Source organism: Helianthus annuus, chromosome 8, assembly GCF_002127325.2.
Source record: "Helianthus annuus cultivar XRQ/B chromosome 8, HanXRQr2.0-SUNRISE, whole genome shotgun sequence".
Taxonomy (NCBI): domain Eukaryota; kingdom Viridiplantae; phylum Streptophyta; class Magnoliopsida; order Asterales; family Asteraceae; genus Helianthus; species Helianthus annuus.
Window position 1 is genome coordinate 96,811,976 of NC_035440.2, and position 25,055 is coordinate 96,837,030.

Here is a 25,055-nt window from a genome sequence, read left to right on the forward strand (position 1 = left end):
TATATATATATATATATATATATACTTCAGTGTCAGGCGGCTGCCTCACAATTCTCCGTCGATTCAGCCAAATTGTAATTTTGCCATGTTTAAATTTATTGTTTTGCTATCGGCTTTGTTTTTTTTCCTCCCAGCCAAATTACAATTTTGCCCTTAGTGTCGGATTTACAGTTTTGCCATCGTTTTCGTTTTTTTCCTGTCAAATTACGATTTTGCCCTCAGTGTAAAATTACAGTCATGCTATCGTTATAGTTTTTTTAACAAAACTATGGTAGTTTTTTGTTTTAATTGGTTGACTTGGTGTAATTTTTATTCGTGCCAGACTGTCAGGCGGTTGCCTGGCACACGCTCATTTCTCGTGAAAAATTACAATTTTGTCCCCAGTTTAAAATTATAGTCTATACATCGTTTTAGTTTTTTTTTAGCAAAAGTATGGTAGTGTTTTGTTTTAATGGTTGAGTCGACGTAATTTTTTTTGAGACCGTGTTATGAGTAGTATATACAGGTAAACGAAACACAGACGTACATGTTATGAGAGAAATATTTGGCATAATGCCCCGCACACGGACAGGACAAAAACTAATTTAATATAAAACTAGTTAATATTTTGCTTTATGTAAGGTGTTTTGAATAGGGCTGCAAACGAACCAAACGTTTGGCGAACAGTTTGTGAACCGTTCGGTGGGAAGTTCGTTTGTGTTCGTTCATTTATTAAACAAACGAACACGAACAAGAAATTTCGTTCATTTAGTTAAATGAACAAACATGAACAGAGGTCGTGTTCGTTCGTTTATGTTCGTGAACGTTCGGTAACATATTCGTTTGTGTTCGATAGTTCATTAGTGTTTTTTAGTTTTTATATTTATTTAAATACTTCAAAATTTCGACAAATTAAATATCTAATAAGTTTCGGTGTATTATCTATTTTGTTCATGAACGATTGTTTGTGTTCGTTTGTTTCCATTTGTGTTTATGAACATTAGTTTGTGCTCATTTGTGTTCGTCAAGGTTCGTTTTTGTTCGTTGCCTAAAATTAGCAAACAAACACAAACGAACACGAACAAGTTCATTTCCTTAACAAACGAACACAAATATAGAATCTCGTTCGATAAGTGTTCGTGAACGGTTCACGAACACATATATTTCTTAACAAACGAACACGAACAAGGTCTTGTTCGTGTTTGTTCGGTTCGTTTGCAGCCCTAGTTTTGAATATATTTTAATTGCTTTATGGAAGGTGTTTTGAATACATTTTAATTCTCTTAAGAGAAACTAGTTAAGGTTTGTACTTGTATAATCGTTAAAATCGTCTTTTTATAATGGCAAAATTTAAAAGCAAAACTAGTTAAGATTTTGATCTATATAAGGTGTTTTGAATATATTTTAATTTTCTTAAGAGGAACTATTCACCCAGGTTTTTTTTTAAATATAGTGAATTCTTTTAAGAGAAACTAGTTAAGGTTTTTATTTTTTTAAAGAAATATTGGATTTTAATAATCTCAACTATTCGTCGTTAGCCGCTGATGAAACAATGGTTAACCGGGCAGGGTTAACACACTGGTCTCGTCAAGAAGGGTTAATCCCTTCCTCTCGGAGATCGCTGGCTGGGTCACCGGTGGATGATCTCCTGCACAAGGAAACAAGCCGTGACTCGTAACAAGGAGGATGGGGTGGGGGGTGCTCCTTATTACCACTCTCCGGCGTGAGAATCAGTAGTTTGCTTGGGAAGCAAAGCAAGATAGTAGTAGTAGTGAGAGAGTTGTCAAGAGATACCTCAAACCTGGTTTGGGGTCGGTATTTATAGCCGGGGAGTGAAGGAGGAGATTGATGGATGGGCTGACGACGAGCTGCACCGTTGCAGGTGTGTCAGTCTCGCCGGCCGTGGGGGTTACGCCACGTCAGCCCATTGCTTTAATAGCTCTGACAGGGGACTGTCGCCGGCGCCACTTGCCTCGTGGTGTCAGCCACTTGCCTGGCGTGTCAGTCCACTTGTTGGATATGCAGGGTGCGGTGCGAGCCGCATCGCTGCATGCGGTAACGCCTGAGGTTACCGCGTCTCCTACTTGTGATCAAGAAATACGCGAGATGCGGTGTTGGCCGCATCATCGTATGTGGAGACTATTTGCTCGCTTCCCTTGTCGTGACGAAAATGGCCATATGATGCGGTGCCAGCCGCATCGATATGTTCATCTTCTTTCGTACTTGGGTCAAGCTATTCATCTTCGAACCGAATGGGTTCGAAGGATGTGACCGCATGGGTGCGGTATGCTTACTGGTAGGGGTTTGTTTGATGCGGGTAATGGTCGTTTTGGGACCATACCCCTTCAAGTCCCCCCAGTCTAGTGTTGCTACCTTGTGCAAGTTGCACGTGGGAGGAGTACTGGACTTATGGTGTAGGAAGGTAGTGTGGCAGTTTGGAGAAAATTTTAGGCCAGATCAAACTGGTGATCTGGTAAAAAATCCGGCTATGCCTCTTCCGTACCGGTGAAGGGGTTTCGCTTGATGCGAAATTCTCAGCCGTTGCATGTCATCAGGTGGGTTGCCACCTGTTGTTGTGTTGAAGGCCTGTTAGGGACCTTCATAGTAATGCTGCACAAACTTCGAACCAACCTCTTGGATGGTGGTTCGAAGGTTTGCACATGTTTCGAACCTCTTGGAGGTGGTTTCTTCTTCGAACCATTTGCCAGAATGGTGCACGAAGAAGAAAAGAAAAACTTGTAAACCAACCTTTGCGGTCGGGTTTGAAGGGTTTGGATGTTGTGTTAGAACTTTGCTCAAGTTCTATGTTCAGCATCCTATGATGAGATGACCATCCCTTTTTTGTGGGGTGTTCATGTTCGTCTTGATAGCTCTCAAGTAACCGTACGTTCTTTGCGGTTACTTCGTTGCGTCATTGTTGGCCCTGTTTGGTCGAACAATGTGGATCTAAACTATGGGTAAATAAACATGGTCATAGGCAAGGGGATGCCCATCGTTGTTTATTCCATGCGATCCATTGGTAGGTAAGCAAAGTCCTAAGCAGACTTGTTACCGCGGATGGTGGTTCGAAGGTTTGCACATGTTTCGAACCTCTTGGAGGTGGTTTCTTCTTCGAACCATTTGCCAGAATGGTGCACGAAGAAGAAAAGAAAAACTTGTAAACCAACCTTTGCGGTCGGGTTTGAAGGGTTTGGATGTTGTGTTAGAACTTTGCTCAAGTTCTATGTTCAGCATCCTATGATGAGATGACCATCCCTTTTTTGTGGGGTGTTCATGTTCGTCTTGATAGCTCTCAAGTAACCGTACGTTCTTTGCGGTTACTTCGTTGCGTCATTGTTGGCCCTGTTTGGTCGAACAATGTGGATCTAAACTATGGGTAAATAAACATGGTCATAGGCAAGGGGATGCCCATCGTTGTTTATTCCATGCGATCCATTGGTAGGTAAGCAAAGTCCTAAGCAGACTTGTTACCGCGGTCCGTTGGCAGGTAAACAAAGTCATAGGCAGACTTGTTACCGCTGTTCGGACACTTGCTGCTTGATAAGTGCTTGTTTAGAGCACGTATCTGCGTTCTTTCTGGAGCCACTTTCCTTCACGCTCCAATACCGAGTTTATAACGAGGTAGCCTCGTTCGGTGATGTGGAGTGAGCTTTGCTCTTTCGTAGCAACCACTCTGCGGAAGCTATGGTTATGTCTGTAGCTCTTTATGGGTGTCTGCGATGTTGCAGCCCCATATTCGCTCAAAGTGTGCTTGTTGCACGGATGTAACTCTTGAAGGTTCAGGAGTCAGGGCTGCTGATGTGCGGGCGCGTAGATTCCGTTCCTTCTTTTTTCTGAAGAAGTTGTTCATGCACCCTCTGTGGTTGTGAACCGGACAGGAGGGATTTGAAGCTTGAAGAAAAGGAAGGCAATGCGCTTTGCCTGTTCCTGAGATGCGGTTCAGTCCAAAGAACAACACTGGTTCTGAGCATCTGACACATCTGAATGGGTTCATGTGTGTCACTTCCGCATATTTCACGTGTGGTCGTGAGTGATGCGGAAAAGGTAATATATCCCTTTATAGTATAGATAGATATATTTCTACCTATTTTTTAGGGTATATAAAAAAACGACATGCGGTATGGGTTATGGTGCGGTAAACCAGAAAAACCGCATGCCGCTTAGATTTTTTGGATAATGTTGTCGCTTTTTCTTGCCTACGTGGCTTGATCGCACGTGTGAGTTGGTAGAAGTTGGTGAGACGTTTCTGCATGTGCTGAAATGAAAGGACATTTGTACTGCCCGAGGCATTAAATGCACTGTAGCAGGGAGTGTAAACGTCTTCTTTGTCAGGCGCGTGGGCGGCCACGCGCGCGTGATAACCGTCAGCTGAAACGGCGCTCGACACGTGTTGTTGTAAGATACGCTCTTTTTGAACGTGATGATTTGCTTTCTCCCTCCGCATTAATTGCGATGGGTATATAAGGGGAAAACCGTTTGTGGTTTCCTCTCACTTGGTCGAAAATTCAAAAAATTTGCCGTTTGAGAGAAAGTTGTCATCTGTCTTCTCCGACGATTTTTTCTGAAATTCCGGTGAGGTTTCTAGTGTTTCTGTTCACCATCTTCTGTTTCTTTGATATTTTTGATGGCTGAACCATCTAGTCCACACAATGTGGAGGGTGAAAACCCTGAACAGCCTTTAGTGGCCGAAGAAGAAGAAGAGGGGGCTGCCGGTGGTGGATTACCGGCGTTGAAGTGGACCAGAAAAAGCTTTGATCGCCTTATGCTTGAGGTCCAAATGCCCTCGGAATATGGGGCTCGGTACCCATCAGAGGGTGATACTGGTGCCGACGCTCCGGCCGGTTATGTGACCATGTGGTCCGATTTCTTCGGAGATTGTAACCTCCGATTACCGTTGACGGTGTTTGTTGTGGATATCTTGGAGTGGTACAAGGTCCACATTTCTCAAGTGAGTCCGCTTGGGATGATTCGGATTCGTAATTTTGAGTTTACCTTCCGTGCTCTTGGCATAGAGCCTACCGTTGGAGATTTCCGACGGTTTTATCAGATGACAGTGTCCATGGGGTTCTTTTCTTTCCGTCTACGAGACGGTACCCCAAAGCTGATGACTCCCCCTAAGGGGATGACGATGTGGAAGAAGAAGTTCTTCTATATCAAGTCTGCTGCCCTTGCTGTGGAGATGACGTTTCGGAATGTGACCGAGACGATCATAACAGAGACCATTGCGATGCCCAGTTTGAAATCAGTGCAATGGTTCCCGCAACTGCAGACTATTGAGTCTGTGAAGTTGACCAATACGCAACTATGGCTGTTGCGTATGATGTTGAGGAGGGGCAAGAACTCGAAACCCGTGGTGCGGGAAAAGAGCGGTGGTACGTACTTTTTGTTTCTTTACGATCTTTATCCTTACGTGTGTTACTGACCTTTGTGTCTACTAGCAGAAGATGCTCCCGCATGGAGGATGTTTGCTCCGGATTTCGAGGGTACGGTTGAGACCGTAGTTTGTGCGGATGGTGAACAGGATCACAACACTATCATTCGTAGTAACTTCCGGGTGCCTACTGCGGCTGCACTGGCAGTTGAGTTGCCAGTAGGCAAAGGTATACTATCGAAGCTTTGCTACTTGTGTTGATCATGTTGTGTTATTGACGTATTGATTCCATGCAGGTGATCTTGGGGCCTTGGGGGACCCTGAAGCGAAAGGTGTGCCTAAGAGGCAAACTGTGAAGGGCGTGCGCTTTCGCCAAAAGAAGATAAAGGAGGTCACTACTGTGCCTCATCTGGTGCCGCAGGCAGCAGGTATCTCTCATTCCTCTTTTCGTCGACACAAGGATTATGTGATAGTATCTGATACCCTTGAGGGTTTGAGTACAGCCGCGGAGTCACGTTCTGGTGCTGCGAAGAAGCAGGCAGAAGAGGTGGCTGCGGGAGGGACAGCTGCGGGTCCCCCTGTGATTGGTGAGAAGAGGAGGCCAGAGCAGAAAGCTGCTGGTGGTGTTGAAACCAAACGTCGGAGGCTAGTAACCAAAAGGTCTGCTCCGGCGCAGAAAAAACCTGCGGTTGTCGTTGGTAAGTGTAGGCTATCTAGTCTTAACTGTTGTGTAACTAGTTCTGATAGCTTTTTGACTTTTTTGCAGAGCGTCAAGATGAAGATTTTTCTATCTTCGATGCTCCGGAGTCCCCTCCGCGTGCCATGGATGCGGGTGGAGCGGAGGTGCCATCGACACCTCCCGTCAAGGTGGTACCCGAGTCAACCGTGCAGAAGGAGGGTACCGCAGAGAATGCTGCGGCCCGGATATTTGATACTGTCGACTCGTCCAACAACCTGATCTCTCCCAATGAGGGAGACGATTTGAGTTTGCGGTTCACTGCTACCGGGAAGCAACATTCTGATGCTGAACCGCAAAAGACTGGCGCTGAAGCGCGGCAGCATGATGCTGGGCCGCAGAAGTCTGCGGTTGATAAGGGTACTAGTTCGTCGGCCGGTGGTGCGGGGTATGACGGGCCTCCAATTCAGCCTGGGGAGTCTGAATTGGAGTATTACTACCGCACCTACTCCCAGGATCGCAGTACGCTGTACCATCGACCCCCCTGGACTGTATTACAGGGGGATGATATTGCTAACGACCCTGCGGCCTGCAGGGAGATCTTGGGTGGTCTGGGGACCCCCTTTGAAGTTGATCGGGCTCGTGCCGCACCGCGGGAGCTGCGTATAAACCAGCTCTCGACCATGTTGGTAGGGTCTTCCATTGTGGCTAATGCCATTTTGGAAGATTATAAGGTGCTGGGCCGCCGCGAGGAGGAGGCTGCTTGTATGCGGGCGGAAGCCGAGAAGTTGGTCGAGGCTGCTCGTGCGGGTGCGGAGCAGCTTGAGAAGGATAAAGCTGCTTTTGAGAAGCAGAAACAGACCTCTGAGTGGGCTGCCACGGTGCAACTGAAACAGGTGCGTACCCTTGCTAAACTCCTTGCTGATGAGCGTAAGCGTTGGGAGGAAATTTCATCCAACGAGCGCAAGAAGTGGAACGAATCTTGGGCTAAGCAGAACAATCTTCTGTTTCATACTCGGCAGGAGCTAGCAAAAGCCAAGGCGGCAAATGTTGCCTTGGGCAATGAAAAAACTGCGGCTGAGGCCGCAGCAGCTAAAGCGCTGCAGGCAAAGGATGAGGCCCTGAAGGCGCTTGAAGAGGCCAAAGCAGCCGGGGCTCGTGCCTCAAAGGCCCTTGAGGAGGCCGTGGAGAAGGAGAGCCGTTCTTCCAAGGCTCTGGAAGAGGTGAATGCGGAGCGCATTCGTTTGGATAAGGTTGTTTCCAGCCTTCAGGTATGTTTCGTTACCTTTGTTTTGATATTTCCTTTATTGTTTTGAAAATATTTATCGGGTGAACCATTTGCTGTTCTTGTAACAGGCTGAGGTTCAGTCCCGGGCGGTTGCGGTTACGGACCTTACTGCCCGCGTGTCTGATGCGGAGAAGCGAGCCGACGCTGCCGTTGAGGCCAAGGATGTCTTGGTGTCCTCTTTTAACCAGCTGGAAGCTGATCGTGAGTGGCTGCGGACTCACGGCATTGCGCGTGTAAGTGTCCCTTGCCTTTGCATTTGCTTGGGTTAGCATTCAAGACTCATGATTTTTTTTATTGCAGATTGTCGAGGCTATCATGAATGCCCCTGAGACCTCATCAGGTTTGGACCTGGTTAAGGAACGTGCGCGTGATGCTGGCTTCAAGGCTGGTTTTAACCGCTGCATTGGGCACATCAATGTACTATCCGCAGGCGGTTAAACCGATCAGGCATCCGGGTTCCGTGATGTGGATACCGAGGGTCGTCTGAAAGCGGCCGTAGCCTCCTTTTATGACACGCCCCTTGCCTGTGTAGGGGAGCTGGATGAGTGTTTGGAGGTTGCGGACTATGTCGACCGCTTGCGGATGCTTTATCCGGATGTGGAAGAGGAAGAACCCGCTGGTGGTGTTGGAGGAGACGCGGGGACCAGCGGTACAAAATAGGGTTTAGGTTGGCTAGTGTGCCTCCTGTTTTGTATTCCTCTTGTATAGAATAGGAACTTTATGTAAATTCCGTAAGCATCATGTAGATACTTGAATTTTTTGAATATAAAGTTTCTTTGTTCAGTTTGTACAAGTGTTTTTAATTCTTGCATGTCTGAACGTGTGTATGCGTAATCTTTACCCATTTATGAACGGGGTCAAGTATACTCCATACTTTTGTTGTATGGGTATGCATCAATTCTGTTATTTACCGTGTGAGGGTTTTTAGAATTGCGTGAACTTTGTAAAAGCTTATATTACCGGAACTCTACCCATTTGTGAATGGGGTCGAGTGTACTCCATACCTTTGTCGTATGAGTCCGCGTCAATTCTATTATTTGCCTTTTTGGGGCTCAGGGATTGTGTTTAACAAAAACTTGTGTATCCGGCCGGATAAAACATGCAAGTCTGTTTGTCTTTTGCTGGCCTATTACAATATTTGTGTGTGGTTACCACTTTGTATGGGTATCATGAATGAAGATTTTGCCAATCTGTTTTTGGGATACCGCAAAGTGGAACACGCATTTGTAATAGTAATAACAAACAATAATGTAGAAAATTGCTTATTTATTTATTTGCAAATGACCTGCGGTCCGATAGGTTACATAGGGAGTGTAAGAACATAGCTTACATATAGCAGCGTCTAAGCTGTTGTGCGTTCCATGTTCTGGCGATAGGTTCGCCCTCTAGTGTTTGTAACCTGTATGCGCCCTTCCCTAAGACCTCGCTGATGAGGTAGGGTCCTTCCCACTTGGGGGCAAGTTTTCCTGGGCGCTCGGCATTAGATGCCTCGTTGTCACGTAGGACGTAGTCCCCTGGAGTGAAAGTACAAACGCGGACTCGCGCGTTGTAATACTTTTCCAGTTTGGATTTGTATTTGGCCTCGTTGATGGCGGCGTTCTCGCGCCTTTCTTCTAGGAGGTCCAAATTGATCCTACGTTCCCTGTTGTTGTCTAGCTTTTCGATAGCCAACATTCTAGGAGATGGGAGGCCCATTTCCGCGGGTATCACCGCTTCAGACCCGTAGACGAGGCTGAAAGGTGTTTCCCCATTGCTTGTTTTTGGGCTAGTGCGGTGAGCCCATAAGATGCTTGGGAGTTCATCGACCCAGCCACGCCTGGCTGTTCCCAATCGCGCTTTGATTCCGTCGACTAGGCCTTTATTTATACTCTCGACATGGCCGTTCCCTTGCGGGTGTGCGACTGACGAGAATATGTGTTTGATGTTCAGCTCTTCTAGCCATTTTTGGAATTCGTCGGCAGCGAAGTTGGTGCCGTTGTCGGTAACAATGTACATTGGTAAACCGAAACGGCAGATGATGTGCTCCCAAATGAACTTTCTTGTTATCATAGCAGTGGTTGAAGCGAGTGGTTTCGCCTCTACCCATTTTGTGAAGTAATCAACTGCCACTATGATAAATTTAACTGCACCTGGTGCGTCCGGGAATGGTCCCACTACGTCGATCGCCCATTTTTGAAAAGGCCATGCAGTAGTGACGGGGACCAGATTGTTTTTTGGCCGCAAAGTTTTTGGTGCATGGCGCTGGCAGTCCATGCATTTGCGTAATTCTTTGACGGCGTCTAGGTGCATGCCGGGCCAGTAATACCCGGCATTCATGATTTTTGCCACGACCATGCGTGGTCCGGCATGTATGCCGCATATGCCCTCATGTATCTCTCGGATAAGGTATGCGGCATCTTGTGGATTAACGCATCGGAGGAGCGGTCCGAGGTATGACTTTCGGTATAAGATACCGTCTCCCATTTGATAGTGGCACGCTTTGTATTGCAACTTACGTGCCTCTGTTTTGCTCTCGGGAGTCACACCTGACTGAAGGTATGCGATAATTGGTGTCATCCATGACGTTGTTCCGTATTGGATGACACTGACCTGGCGTAGAGGAACCGGAGGATTTTGCAAAATCTCGATACGTATCTCCTTTGCCAAGTGTTGGAAGCTGGTGGACGCAAGTTTTGATAGTGCATCCGCAGATTTGTTTTCGCTTCGATTAATGTGTCGAATATTGAATGAAGCGAATTTGGATTTTAGCTACAGGGCTTGTTCGAGGTAGAGGATCATGATATCCCCTTTGGCGGCATAGTCGCCACGTACCTGGCCCGCAACTAACAAGGAATCGACGTGCGCTTCCAGATGTTGCACGCCGATTTTGACTGCTAAACGTAGCCCGGCTAATAGTGCTTCATATTCTGCCTCGTTGTTGGTGCTTTTAAAATCGAGGCGGATGGCATATGTAAGCTCTTGGCCGTCAGGGCTGACGAGTCGCAGACCTGCGCCCGCGCCTTCCTCGTTGGATGCACCATCGGTAAATAGTGCCCATACTTCTGAGGAGGGTGGTGGGGGCGCAGGGTTTTGGGATTCTTCGCATTCTTGGATGCGATCCGCTGGTACTTCAGCGGCGAAATCAGCTAAGATTTGGCCTTTGATGGCAGGGCGCGGTTTGTAATGTATTGTATGTGCGCCCAGCTCAATTGCCCATTTTGCTAGTCTCCCAGAGATGTCGGGTTTGGACAGGATCGGGCCGATCCTGTAATTGGTTAGCACTGTGATGATGTGGTTTACGAAGTAGCGTCGTAACCGTCTTGAAGCATGTACCAGTGCTAGTACCAATTTTTCCATTATTGAGTATCTCGTCTCTGGGTCGTTGAGCATTTTGCTGATATAATAGATGGGTGTTTGAACCCCCGCTCGTTCCACTATTAATACCGCGCCCACTGCGTTGTCTGCAGCGGATAGGTATAAGATGAGTGACTCATCTTTGCATGGTGCGGTTAGTGTTGGGAGTTGTATCAAACACTCCTTCATTTCCCGGAAGGCCTTTTCAGCCTCTGTGGTCCACTGGAATTGTTCTTTCTTTGAACAGCTTCGCAGGGTCTTGATGAAAGGGTATGACTTGGCTGCGTGGTTAGCCAAGAACCTGTTGAGTGCTGCCAGCCTTCCGGCCAGGCGTTGCATATCTTTCATCGATGCAGGCGATGGCATGCGCTCGATCGCCTGCACTTTTTCCGGGTTTACCTTGAATCCATCTTTGGTGACGATGAACCCAAGGAATTTGCCTTCTTCCATTCCAAACGAGCATTTCCCTGGATTGAGCTTCATGTTGACGCTTCGCAGAGTTTGGAATGTTCTTTCTATATCGGTGAGCATGGTATCTTCCTCCATGCTCATGACGACCAGGTCGTCCATATAGATTTCGACACTTTTGCTTATTTGACCGCGGAAAGTGTCGTTCATCAGTTTCTGGTAGGTTGAGCCCGCGTTGCGCAACCCAAACGGCATTTTTGTATAGCAGTAATTTCCGGTTGGGGTCCGGAATGCCGTTTTGTCTTCATCCTCAAGTGCCATTTGTACCTGGTGGTACCCTTTGTAGCAATCGAGGAAACACTTCCACCTAAATGGTGCGAGGTTATCGACCTTTTCGTCAATTTCTGGAAGCGCGTAACAATCCTTGGGGCAGGCCTTGTTAAGGTCCTTGTAATCGACGCACATGCGCCAGCCCCCGGATGGTTTTTCTACCATGACAGGGTTGGATAACCAAGTCTGGTACTTGACTTCCCGCAGTATACCTGCGGAGAGCAGTTCTTCGATCTGCTCTTGCATCGCCTGATTTTTAGCTGACCCAAGGTGGCGTTGGCCTTGGATCACTGGTTTGATACCTGGTTTGGTATTCAAATAGTGCTGCGCTATTTCACGTGGGACCCCTGTCATGTCTGCGGGAGTCCACGCGAAGATGTCTTGGTTCCTGAAGAGGAGCTCCTTCAGGTGCGCTCTGGTGGTCGAGGATAAGGCATGACCCAATGTGACCTTCTGTTCCGGATGCGTTGGGTTGAGAACCCATTTTTCCGGTTGGTCGACGGGGGTGGGCCTTGCGACCTTTGTCGGACGTGCTTCGTCCGTCATCATGACGTCCTTGCGGGCGTAGATGATTGCAACCCCCGATGCGGTTGGGAAACCAACCGCGGAGTGGGGGACGGATGTGATCATATTGAAATCTCCTTGGGATTCTCTCCCAAGGAGGACGTCATAGTTGGAGGTGTGGGGTAAAACCATGAAGTTAACCTCCTCTGTCCGCGTGTGTTTACCATTGGTAAGACGCACGAGAAATGTAATTTGACCTAGGGGAAAGACTGTTTCCCCTGCGAATCCGGCCAGCGGGTAATCTACGGCTTGCAACCGATCTTTGTCCTCTTGGTCAAATTGATTGAAGCATTGCTCGTAGATTATATCGGATGTACTGCCCGGGTCGATGAACAGACGCTCGGTGCAGTAATGGGCCAGCTGGCCTGAAATGACGACGGCGCGTCTGTCACGCGGTCCGCCTCGGACTTTTGGGAAGACGACTTGCTCGTCTTTCCAATCATTGTCCAGTCTTCGTGCCGCTTTGCGCGGCCTACCCTTGCCTCCGTAGATCATGTGGGTGGAAGCCACGTACATGGCTTTCTTTCCGGAGGAGGTACCTTCGTTGTGAGGGGTGATATGCTTGGTGGGCTTTTGTCCACCTGGTAAAAGGTGTTGCAGTTTCCCCTCTTTCAACGCCCGCTCAATCTCCAGCCGGAGACTGATGCAGTTGTTGGTGGTGTGGCCCGAGTCCTTGTGGTACTCACAGTATAGTGTGAGGTCCTGACTTTTCTTGGATTTCATTGGTTGGGCCGGTCGCAAGAATTGTGGGTCCGCGAGGAGGACCTCTCTTGGCGACTGGTTGATCTCGGTCCATTTGCGGTCCCGAGATTCTTTTCTTGGTGCCCGAGTGTCTCGGGCCGGGTTGTAGCATTGTGGGTCAAACGTGTTGGGTTGCGGGAAATAGGGTTTAGTAATATCCCGATTGCCCGCATCCCGGTTTCGTTTGTTGTTACGTTTGGACCCTTGGTGGGATGTTTCGGCTTGGGGTTTTGCCTTTTTGACGTGCGGTTCGAGCGACCGCTGTGTCTGGGCATATGTCTTGACTGCGGTCATAACATCCTCCCATTTTTTAGGCAACCCCTCCTTGCCAGAGATGGTCATGATCATCTCTCTGTCTTTGACGGCCCGAATAAAATGGTTTCGCGCCATTTGGTCCGCCACGTCGCCTATCTCTAGGCATTCTTTATTGTAACGGATGACGAATGCCTCGAGCGATTCGTCATCCCTTCGCCAGATGTTCATGACGTCCAACGAATCGCGTTCGTGGCGTCGCTGTTGGCTAAAATGGGCGAGGAACTTGGCGCGCAAGTCCTCGAAAGAATCCAGTGATCCCACTGGCAAAGAATCAAACCATGCCCTCGCCAGACCGATAAGGGTCTGGGGGAAAAAATTGCACCAGGTGGGTTCGTCCCACCTGCCATTGACGCCTGCGCCTGTGAAGATGTTCATGTGGTCGTCCGGGTCGGTCGAGCCACTGTATTTCCCAATGTTGACTGGGAATTTTGTCGTTGTGATATCGGCGTTGGCGATGTGCGGGACGAATTTTGAATTTTCGGCCGCGGCCCTTGGCCTGTATGGTTCGTGCACAGGGCGCTTTGCCGCCCTGAGGTATGTAGTGCGGGGGTGACTGGGAGGAACATAGTTGCGTCCCCCCGGTCTGCTGTTGGTGTCGTGAGACTCCCCGCGGTAGGTTTGATCGTCAGGGTCGGTATGACCGTACCCTTCCGTGTAAGGTTGCGGGCCCAGTCGGCTCTGGATGCCTGGGCCGCGCCTGGAGGCTGACCGCCTCCTATCTTCCCCATAAGGGCCCAGGCGGGTATGCACTGGCCCTCTGGAGCGGGACTCATATGAGGAAGTATTCTCATTGAGTGTATTGACCGAACAGTAAGATGATCCACGGTCGTCATGTCGGCTTCTGGAAGCCGGACGTGAGTGTAACCTGCCATCGTATTGGAGTATACGGTTGGCAGGTGTGTGTTGTATTGGAGTAGGCCCAGCTTGTACGTTTGCTTCCGTACAAGCGCGGTTGTAAGCCGCTATCAGCAGGTCAGTCTGCTATTGGTACCAGGAGTGTAAGTCCACGCCTGGTGGAAGCACAGTTGGGGCCTGTGATAAGTCGTGTCCGAACGCAAAGGATGGGATCCTTTGGGTGGACGTGCCAATGTGTCCGGGTTGGGGGGTCGAAGGGTGGACCCCTGTTGGGACCGGGGGATTTGGATTATCCGCATTGGTGTTTTGGTTATCAGTCATGATCTTGAGAGGGAGAGGGATGGATTAAAAAGTGCTAAGAGTAGCGGTGGGCGCCAATGATGAAACAATGGTTAACCGGGCAGGGTTAACACACTGGTCTCGTCAAGAAGGGTTAATCCCTTCCTCTCGGAGATCGCTGGCTGGGTCACCGGTGGATGATCTCCTGCACAAGGAAACAAGCCGTGACTCGTAACAAGGAGGATGGGGTGGGGGGTGCTCCTTGTTACCACTCTCCGGCGTGAGAATCAGTAGTTTGCTTGGGAAGCAAAGCAAGATAGTAGTAGTAGTGAGAGAGTTGTCAAGAGATACCTCAAACCTGGTTTGGGGTCGGTATTTATAGCCGGGGAGTGAAGGAGGAGATTGATGGATGGGCTGACGACGAGCTGCACCGTTGCAGGTGTGTCAGTCTCGCCGGCCGTGGGGGTTACGCCACGTCAGCCCATTGCTTTAATAGCTCTGACAGGGGACTGTCGCCGGCGCCACTTGCCTCGTGGTGTCAGCCACTTGCCTGGCGTGTCAGTCCACTTGTTGGATATGCAGGGTGCGGTGCGAGCCGCATCGCTGCATGCGGTAACGCCTGAGGTTACCGCGTCTCCTACTTGTGATCAAGAAATACGCGAGATGCGGTGTTGGCCGCATCATCGTATGTGGAGACTATTTGCTCGCTTCCCTTGTCGTGACGAAAATGGCCATATGATGCGGTGCCAGCCGCATCGATATGTTCATCTTCTTTCGTACTTGGGTCAAGCTATTCATCTTCGAACCGAATGGGTTCGAAGGATGTGACCGCATGGGTGCGGTTTGCTTACTGGTAGGGGTTTGTTTGATGCGGGTAATGGTCGTTTTGGGACCATACCCCTTCAGCCGCCAACAGTTCTAACTTTAAAAATAACCACTGGCAGTCTCAACTATTCACCAATGGACACTGACTAACAGAACCCTAACGTCGTTAGTCTCCGGTCGTCGGAAAACCGTTTTTGTCCAGAAAAAGGTTTCTAAAGGTCCGATCTAAGGTTATGGTGTGCGTGAAGTGTGATATGATTTTATTAATGTTTTGAGCCCATTTTACGCATTAGTCAAGTTTTAAATTTATAAAACACGATATTGTACTAACACCAAACACACACTTGGGCAGGTGCACACATAGTGACCGTAGTATAGTGTTGGTAAGATACCGAGGTCGTCCAAGGACACAAGAGCTTTTAATACCGGTTTATCCTCAACGTCTAATCGATCTAAATTTTTGAGAAAAGTTTTGAAACATAAAAATAAAACTAAAAATTAAAAGAAAAACAAATAGACAAGATAAAATCACTTGGATCCAACTCATCTTTAATGTATCCTTTGATGATTTTCGCACTTTCGAACTTTTTAAGAGATTATCTTAATAATAGTAGTAGGCCCCTCTTTTGAAGGTGACGTTACCCTCAACCCAGTGGTTTGAGTCAGCAGGGATACAATCACAAAGGGTCGAATTATTGAAAGATAATTAAGTTAGTTATTAATGCGAAAAGTGGTAGACCCCTCTTTTGAAGGTGACGTTACCCTCGGCTAAGTGGTTTGAGTCAGCAAGGAAACAATCCCAAGAAGCCGGTTTAAAGTATTAACAGTAGTTTACATATGAGGGGTTCAAGCTATTCGCATCCCCGCCATACAATATCGTTGGTTGTTGAAGGAGGTCCTAATAAGCTTGAACCAGGTTCTCGCAGGATCTATACGCTGAACAAGACAAGAACTTTACCAAACCACCCTCCTAACCCCTTTCCAGGTAGTTAACGCTCTTTATATAGACTGTAAAGACACGAATGAGCAAATCAATGACATCATGAATAAATGGTCAAGAAAATTCACCTTCAACATAAGAAACTAGTTATTAAGGTCATTAATACAAACCCAATTAAAAAGTGCCGAGAGATTAAAAAATAAAAGTAATACATTAAAGACTTGTCTTCACCAAGTGATGTAAGAGATTAGCCAAACATGCCTTTGATTGACAAAAACTCTTACGATCAATCTTGGATCCTGAGACTACTACACACTCTAAAGATAGATGATGGTGGTGGGCGTTGGTGTTGTAGTGGTGGCAAAGTGGGAGAGAAGTGGTTTGCCAAGTGATGCCTTTGAAGTGAACCAAGCACCCCTTTTTATAGCCAGAACAGAGCCCTGGCCACGCCCCCGTGTCCAGCCAAGACGGCCCGTGGCCATCATCTTATCTTCCTTCATTAATTGCAATTGTCAGCAGAGGGCCCCACACGACCCCGTGTCTTCTGGACACGGCCCCATGGTTAACTCTTTGCTGTACTATCAAGATTCTTTAAATCTTAGAGTTGACCATGCCCCGTGGAGAGCTGGGCACGACCCCGTGGTGGGCGTAGAAGTTTCCGCATGTTTGTCTTGTTGTGCAGGGTCCTGACCACAGCTCAGCTGGGCACGACCCCGTGGTCAGGGTCTGTTTCTTGTTTTTGCTTTAGAAGATGCTACCGAGGGGTCGGGCACGTCACGTTTATTCCTCTTTTTGTATTTATGTTAGTTTTGGCTACTTATTTGTTCCTTTTGTTCTTTTAAGCTCGTTTGGTCCCCTAATTCAAAAGGAAGAAAGAAACGTGTTTTTTCCAACATTAGTTCTAAAAAAGGGTTAGTTTTATGCCTCATTTGGTGTAATTTATATGTTGCATTTTGCACACATCAGTTAAAAAGAGGTTTGTGACGAAAATGTTGAGTTTTTCTGAGCAAAAAGTTGAGTTTTCCGGCGAAAAAGAAGTTTTCTGGCAATTTTAATAATTGCGGCTTTTACTAGAAAAAGGTTCCCAGAGGTCTATAATAAGGTTACAAAGAGGTTCGGGGAAAAAATGTTGAGTTTTACGGCCAAAAATGAGTTTTCCTACTAAAAAGCATTTTTTCGGCGACTGGAGACTAACGGCTTTAGGGTTCTGTTAGTAAGGGTCCATTGGAGGCTAATATGTTAAAATTTAGGATTGCCGATTGTTATTTCTAAAGCTGTGATCAACAACGAATAGTTGAGATTATTAAAATCCGATATTCCTTTTTTAGGTATATTTTAATTCTCTTAAGAGAAACTAACGTGTCATATATTGAATTATTAAGCATAACTAAAAACATATAATTTTCGTTTAAAGGTAAATAAAGTTAGGGGCTGTTTGTTTACCTCTTAATGAAGCTCTTAATGGTTCAGACATTTTACTGGTTCAACATTTAATGGTTCGGACTGTTTGTTTCGCGAGAAGATGTCTGAATGATTTAAACATTTTCCTCTGAATGGTTAAGCATTATACTGAGTTTAAATGGTTAAGACCTCTAATCTTAATTGGTCAGACATTTGCCTCTGAACGGTTAAGCATTATACAGGCTCTTAATGGTTCAGACCTCTTACTAGTTCAACACTTAATGGTTTAGACCTCTTACTAGTTCAGGACTTAACCTTTCAGATGCAGCCAAACAGCCCCTTAGTTATCAAAATACAATGCTTTTAAACCGAACGTATCATTTTAGTTGTTATATTACCGATCCTTTGGTGTGACAATTTTAAAAACCAAATAACGTCATATACTATTGATTTAAAGGGAAAAGATCAAATATGAAGTTTATTTTTGCTGGGAAGTGTAGGAAGCAATAGGATTAGGACATGTGGCAACATTTAAAATAAAGAAAAAAGGGTATTTTAGTCAATCCAACCATTTCTTCTTCCTTTTCAAAACCCAGTAACTTCAAAACCACCATTTTCAAACCCACCTTCTTCAACTATTTCTTCACTTTCTATCTCAATAATCACTACATTATAGTGCGTTTTAGAAAACACACATTTTAAGTGTTTTCTAGCCATTGCGTTTTAGAAATAAGACATTTGTATGTGTTTTTGGTGCATTGCGTTTTAGGTAAAACACATTTTTATGTGTTTTTAGTCCATTGCGTTTTAGAAAGTATATTTTCTTTTGAGTTTTTAGGCTATTGCGTTTTAGAATGAGTCATTTTTAAGTGTTTTCTAGCCATTGCGTTTTACAAATAAGTCATTTCTTTGTGTTTTTGGTGCATTGCGTTTTAGAAAAATGTCATTTTTTAGGTTTTTTTTTCATTGCGTTTTACGTAACTGGGGGTTTTTCTATTGTGTTTTACACAACTGGGTTTTAAATTTTTTTTTTGAAAATATAGCAATAGTATACTCGTTTTAAAGATAAAAAAACGCTCGTTTTTTTGGTGCAATTTTTATAAAAAAATGTCGTATGAAAGAGTTATTAACGTTTAAAAAATGGGAGGAATTGGAGGAGAGAGAAACTATTGGCTTGGATTGACTAGAATGCCCCTAAACAAACTCACGCGCCTCTTTTCTTCCATTCAATTTCCCTGATTTAATCTTAGCCATTGATTAACTAAATGGATGGTCAAGATCACTTCCTAGCCTTCCTAGCCAAATAAACTTCCTATTGTATCTCCACCCTTGATTTAAAATAATATATGGAGCTAAGTTGTCTTTTGAAATGTTTTACATAATCCGAAGTTTGAAGTAAACAAAATATGTCTAAAATAGTAATTGTAATATCAAAAGGTAAAAAAAAAAAAAAAATTAAAATGCGCTTTAGCTATCAATCTGATTCACCGGTTTAACCGTTAAGATCCGTAATCAGTCATCTCAATAAAATTACGGTTCAAGAGTACACAATCAAAACAACTGTATATACAGTACCTACCTACCTACTTGATCGATTAGATTGATCCGGTTTTGGAAACACTACCCATGTCCCAAACACATGTTATACTAAAAACAAGTTACTATTCTTTTTTGTTTGGGCAAACTTATGTTGTTAATTGATATATATAATAATTTATCTAAAAATATTAGAGAATGCTTGACAATTTCTGAATGAGTAAGTGCTGAGACAGTAAGAGTAAGAGGTCTGAACCATCAAGTGCTTAACCAGTAATGATCTGAATCATTAAGAGCCAATATAAAACTTAACCATTCAGAGGCAAATGTCTGACAAATTCATATAAGAAGTCTTAACCATTCAAACTTAGTATAATCCTTAACCATTTAAAGGCAAATGTCTATATCAATCAGACACCTGTTCGCGAAACAATCCGTCTGAACCATTAAGTGTTGCATAAAAAAAAAATCTAAACCATTGAGAGCTGTAAAAAAAACTCTTTAGTTTTGTTTTTTTTTTTTAAGAAATATTTATGATTCAAAAATAAATTGTTGTTAATGTTATGCTATATAGCTTCACCACCTTCCCATTCTCTCTCATCTCTTTCCTTTTTTCTGCTTCTTTTGTTGCTTTTCTCTGCATCACAAATCTCTCTCACACCATCCTCAAGTCTCATCATCTCCCAATTTCCTTAATCATTTCCTCTGTTCTTCACTTGAACCATCAATTCACCTTCTCATTGGGATCTGATCCAATTCAACCATTATTCAATTCAACCATTATATAATAATATAATCCCACCACATTTTCACCCAATCCAATGCCATTTTAATCATCTTTCTCATCTGGGTATCATCCATTTTATCCCCTAAAGATTCATAAACTCTTTCAATCTTGCTCTGTTTTTTCCACCATGGACAGAGATTTCTTCCTTAATTCAGGCCTCCATTTCCTTAACTGTCCACCAGATCAATCACATGTTGATAGATTCAACACTTTTGAATCTAATATGACCTCAATTGTATCTTCCCCTGTTTCCAATTCCCCTGTTTCCCCTGTCACTCTGACTCCAGCAACACCGGCAATTCGGTATACTACTCCATTGAATTGGCCCATAGTAGACAGTTTAATGAGAGAAAACACACCCAGTCTGCGAAATTCGGCCCCATTCGGGCCGAATTTGCCATCGCTAGCCGCGGATCCTGGTTTCGCTGAACGGGCAGCGAAGTTTTCGTGTTTTGGTAGTAGGAGTTTTAATGGTAGGACTAGTCAAATGGGTTTGAATTCTAATTCAAATTCAAATTCAAATTTAAACAACCCGGATTTGCAGTATAGATCTAGTGTTTCGCCTTTAGCCGGTAAGGCGAAAATGCCCCGTGTTTCGAGTAGTCCTTTATTGAAAATTGATGGATCTGCAATGGGGATTGTTGATAACAAGAATGTAATCAAAACCCATATGGCGAATGGGCCGGGTGGTTCGGGGTGTGATCATAAAACCGATTCGAATGAAGAATCCTCTGTTTCGGAGCAGATGGAAACAGGGTTGAAGAAGAATGATTCGGGTTCAAGAAAGAGAAAAGGGGCAGCTTCTAAAGGAAAAGCTAAAGAAATTGCATCAGTTGTTGTTAAGGTAACAATAATTAAACAAAATTAGTTTATATTTAACAAGTTATTTGATTAAAATTTGATTAAAAAATGTTTTGTTGTTGGATCAGGAAGAAGGAAATGATGATTTGGATGCAAAAAAACAGAGGAAAACAGAGGAGGATAAAAATGGTGAAATAGAGAAGAAATCAAAGGCTCCTGAACCACTAAAAGATTACATTCATGTTAGAGCAAGAAGGGGTCAAGCTACTGATAGTCATAGCCTAGCAGAAAGAGTGAGCTACTATAACAAAAATAAATAAATAAATAAATAAATAAAATAAAAATGCCAATTTTATTCAAAGTCAAGATTTTGAATTTTACTATGATCTTGTCATTTTCAGGTTAGAAGAGAGAAAATTAGTGAAAGAATGAAGCTTCTTCAAGATCTTGTTCCTGGGTGCAACAAGGTATAATCTTTTAATTTAAATTTAAAACATACATTTTATAAAATGGTTACATTAAAGTTTAACGTGTCGTGTCCTCTCTCGTCGTATTTGGAAGTTGTCAAATTACTAATATTCTGGATTTTCGCACTAAATCACAATCAAAATGTGTAAATCTGTTTTAGGTGACAGGAAAAGCACTTATGCTAGATGAAATCATCAATTATGTTCAATCATTGCAACATCAAGTTGAGGTAAATTTATAAAAATAAAAAATAACTTCACAATTTCATAAAAAATGGACTAATTTCATCTTCTTGATCTTCAGTTTCTTTCAATGAAATTAGCAACAGTGAATCCAAGACAAGATTTAGATATGAACAGTCACATCTCCAAAGATGTAAGTCAACCTCTCTCTCTCTCTCTAAAACTCTCTCTTTCTCTCTCTAGATCTCTACAAATTTTAATTACCTTTTGTGGGTATGTCCTGAAAATTGCAGATAAACCAGACCAATGGGAATTTGTCTCAACAATTATACCCAATGGAAGCATCTACATCAGATTATTATCAACAAAACCCACAAGTACTTTTTATTGGGTCTACTCCGATCACTCACTCTCCGGTGGACCCAGTTCATGGATTCACCGAAACATTTTCACAGGTAAATAAATAATAATTCACATATAAATCCAAACTTTATGTTAACATCACATTCAAATATTTTCCTTTCATAATTTAAAAAAAAAGAAAATATGTAGTTGTGTTAAGCTTTTTTTAATCGTCGTTTCGGTATGAGTTTTGTTGAAAACAAAACTAAACTGTATACAAGATAAAGGGTTTTTTTTTTTTTTTTTTTTTTTTTTTTTTTTTTTTTTTGGTATAAGGAGCTTAGTGGAAACCGGGGGTACACCTACCCCCCACAAATGTTTCGGTTAAAAGTGTAAAATTTCCGATTTTTCGTCTGAAAATTTTAAAATTATAAAGGATCGCCTTCAATTATTTTGCCTAAATATTTATACAATATATAAATTGGGTCCCATGACTTCACGCCCCCCTCCCGACAGAACTTTTGGTCAAGCTCCGCCATTGAGTTAGTATTCTTTTAGACTGGATTTCTCTTTTGATTGTTATAACGAGTGTCGATACTATAATTAACTGAATCAATACCAACTGAATTACGGTTGCATCGTGTGAGGAATCTCACTAGTTTAATTAATTAATAACCCATGATCCAATTTTTTTTTTCAGTTTGCTGGATTTGAAGGGGATGATCTTAACAGCATTGTGAAGATGGGTTTTGGGGAAAATCTTGATCAGACGACGGAGATGAAGATTGAGCTTTGATCAGTGGTGGATCAATGGTTGATGTAAATACAAGTGGAGAGTACTTTTAGTTTATATTTGGGTAATTAAAGTATTATTTTGCTAATTCATCCACTTTTAGGTCTAATTCTTTTTTTAATCATTTGGTTACTTTCTTGTAATATGTGTTGTATAATAGAGAGGTTGTGTGCAGTGGAAGGTTAACATTTAAATCATTCTAGATTTGTAATATATATTTTTAAATATATAGAAATTGAAGGCAGAAATTTACATTCATTTATTTTTGAATTCTTATTTATTTTTCGGCATGTTATAAATAAATATATATATATATATATATATATATATATATATATATATATATATATATATATATATATATATATATAGGGTAAGGTTATTGTAAAAAAGACCAAAAGTGTGAGAAAGGTAAGAAAGAATCTCAACTATTAGATCTAAATTAATTGAAAAGGGTAAACAAGTAATTTTATCATTAATTCAATTAATTAAAAACTTCCCATAACCGCCACCTTAATTATAGGAAGTATATAACACCATTCAGCAAGTATATAACACCATTCAGCATTCAGCAAATATATAACACCATTCAGTAAGTATATAACACCATTCAATAAGTATATAACACCATTCAGCAAGTATATAACACCATTCAGCATTCAACAAGTATATAACACCATTCAGTAAGTATATAACACCATTCAGCAAGTATATAACACCATTCAGTAAGTATATAAACCATTCCGCAAGTATATAACACTATTCAACAAGTATATAACACCATTCGTTGACTAAACATCTGATCGAAACATATTTTTTTCTCTATATAAGTATAGCAATATGGTACTCATATTAAAGATAAAAAAACGCTCGTTATTATGGTGTAATTTTTTTTTTAAAAAAAAAGTTACGTATAAAAAGTTATTGACGTTTAAAAAAGACGTGGGGAAGTTACATGTGCATTACCTAATTTCTCGTGGGTTTAAAAGACTATATTGCCCCTAGATATTTCAAATCAGTCCAAATTAATGAAAATATTTTACAATTTGGTCCCTATTGATCTCAACCATTAGATCAAAAGATTTAATGGCTGAGATTTTTTTTACCTTTCTCACACTTTAGGTCTTTTTTACAGGATCCTCTACCTATATATATATATATATATATATATATATATATATATATATATATATATATATATAGGTAAAGAGTAAAATACAAATGCGCTTATCGTATGATACGTACGCGATCATCCCAGCCGTTCGATCAGGTGCAGATCTGGTGCGAATTCAATACATATCGCGTGTGAAAAAATGGTTAGCATGGGGTAGTGTAAAAATGGCATGGGGTGTGTAGATGGACAAAATCGCATGTGGAAGATTTGAATATCGCATGTGAAAAAATGGCATGGGGTAATGTGAAAAATGGAATGGGGTGTGTAGAATCGCACGTGGAAGATTGAATATCGCATGTGAAAAATGGCTAGCATGGGGTAATGTGAAAAATGGCATGGGGTGTGTAGAATCGCATGTGGAAAATTGAATATCGCATGTGAAAAAATGGCATGGGGTAATGTGAAAAATGGCATGGGGTGTGTAGAATCGCATGTGGAAAATTGAATATCGCATGTGAAAAAATGGCTAGCATGGGTAATGTGAAAAATGGCATGAGGTGTGTAGAATCGCATGTGGAAAATTGAATATCGCATGTGAAAAAATGGTTAGCATGGGGTAATGTGAAAAATGGCATGGGGTGTGTAGATGGAGAAAATCGCATGTGGAAGATTGAATTCGCACCACTCGTACAGTTCGCATGGAGGTATTAAATCGCATGGGAGATGAAGATCTGACGGCTGGGGTTATCGCGTACGTAATGTACGATAAGCCCTATTGTACGTTAACCGGCCTCTCTCTCTCTCTCTCTCTCTCTCTCTCTATATATATATATATATATATATATATATATATATATATATATATATATATATATATATATATTGTTAGGATCGGAGGCTGTCATGATTGTGTTTGTTTGTATAATTTTGACAAAAACAATGGATATAAACTAAGATTAAATGCAGCGGAAATGAAACAAACTTTGTAAACACAATCAAGGAAGAAAATAATTTGGTAAACAAATGCTTCACATTAAGTTGAATAATTGAATTACAAAGCAAATGATTACAAGCATGCTTACAAAACTAAGTTCCCCCTCAGCCTGATACTACAGAGTTGGTTGCACAAGATGAAAGGATTAGACATGAGGAGAAGAACTCACTCAGTCAATCAAATGTAACAGTACAGGGTACTGCTCCATTTATAAGCAATCCAAACCACTGAGGCATCTCAGCTGACGTCACCATGATAGTGACATCTAACAACCTAACAACCTGTAAACACTGTTCTATACAAACTACTGATGTCTAACAACTGATTATAAGGAAAATACAAAACATAGGAAAACTACTGTTTCACTTTCCACTGATGTAGCCTGAGCACTGATGTTGAGCATTAGTGCTTTTTTCAAAGGTGATCAGTCTTTGAATGGGCAGTGCTTGTGTCTTCAGCAGTACTTAGGAAACAACAGTAGATAGAGCGTCAGTGTTTGTCTTCAGCAGTCTTTAGAGTTTCATCAGTGTTTGGTTCATCAGTTGTTCTATTGAGCAATACTTGAGATCAATCAGTTGTTAGATAACCACTGTCAAGGGGAAAGCTTTAAAGTAAACAGCTGCTTATTTAGAATCCAATGTCATGATTCAGTTTTGGCTTTCATTATCTGTTCCTCTGGTAGGGTTCAATCCTAACAATCTCCCCCTGGAACAGATAATGCCAAAACCCTTCA

The 25,055-nt window shown here is 43.0% G+C and overlaps 2 protein-coding genes and 1 long non-coding RNA gene across 3 annotated transcripts; all 3 read left to right on the top strand.

Annotated features, from left to right (window-relative positions):
• The first annotated feature begins 5,531 nt into the window (after positions 1-5,531).
• On the top strand, positions 5,532-6,255 carry LOC110870407. Its single transcript, XR_004864222.1, has 3 exons — positions 5,532-5,778; positions 5,854-6,048; positions 6,117-6,255. It is a non-coding gene; the product is annotated as an uncharacterized LOC110870407 (long non-coding RNA).
• Positions 6,256-6,709: 454 nt separating this feature from the next.
• LOC110870406 lies at positions 6,710-7,872 on the top strand. Its single transcript, XM_035976089.1, has 4 exons — positions 6,710-6,817; positions 6,923-7,297; positions 7,383-7,547; positions 7,615-7,872. Exons 1-4 carry the CDS (start codon positions 6,710-6,712, stop codon positions 7,750-7,752), a joined length of 786 nt encoding a protein of 261 aa, XP_035831982.1. The 3' UTR covers positions 7,753-7,872.
• Positions 7,873-19,434: 11,562 nt separating this feature from the next.
• Positions 19,435-22,476, top strand: LOC110873499 (transcription factor bHLH62). The gene is made up of 7 exons (XM_022122439.2): positions 19,435-20,472; positions 20,558-20,722; positions 20,831-20,896; positions 21,058-21,126; positions 21,201-21,272; positions 21,373-21,534; positions 22,122-22,476. Exons 1-7 carry the CDS (start codon positions 19,756-19,758, stop codon positions 22,215-22,217), a joined length of 1,347 nt encoding a protein of 448 aa, XP_021978131.1. The 5' UTR covers positions 19,435-19,755; the 3' UTR covers positions 22,218-22,476.
• The last annotated feature ends 2,579 nt before the right edge of the window (positions 22,477-25,055 follow it).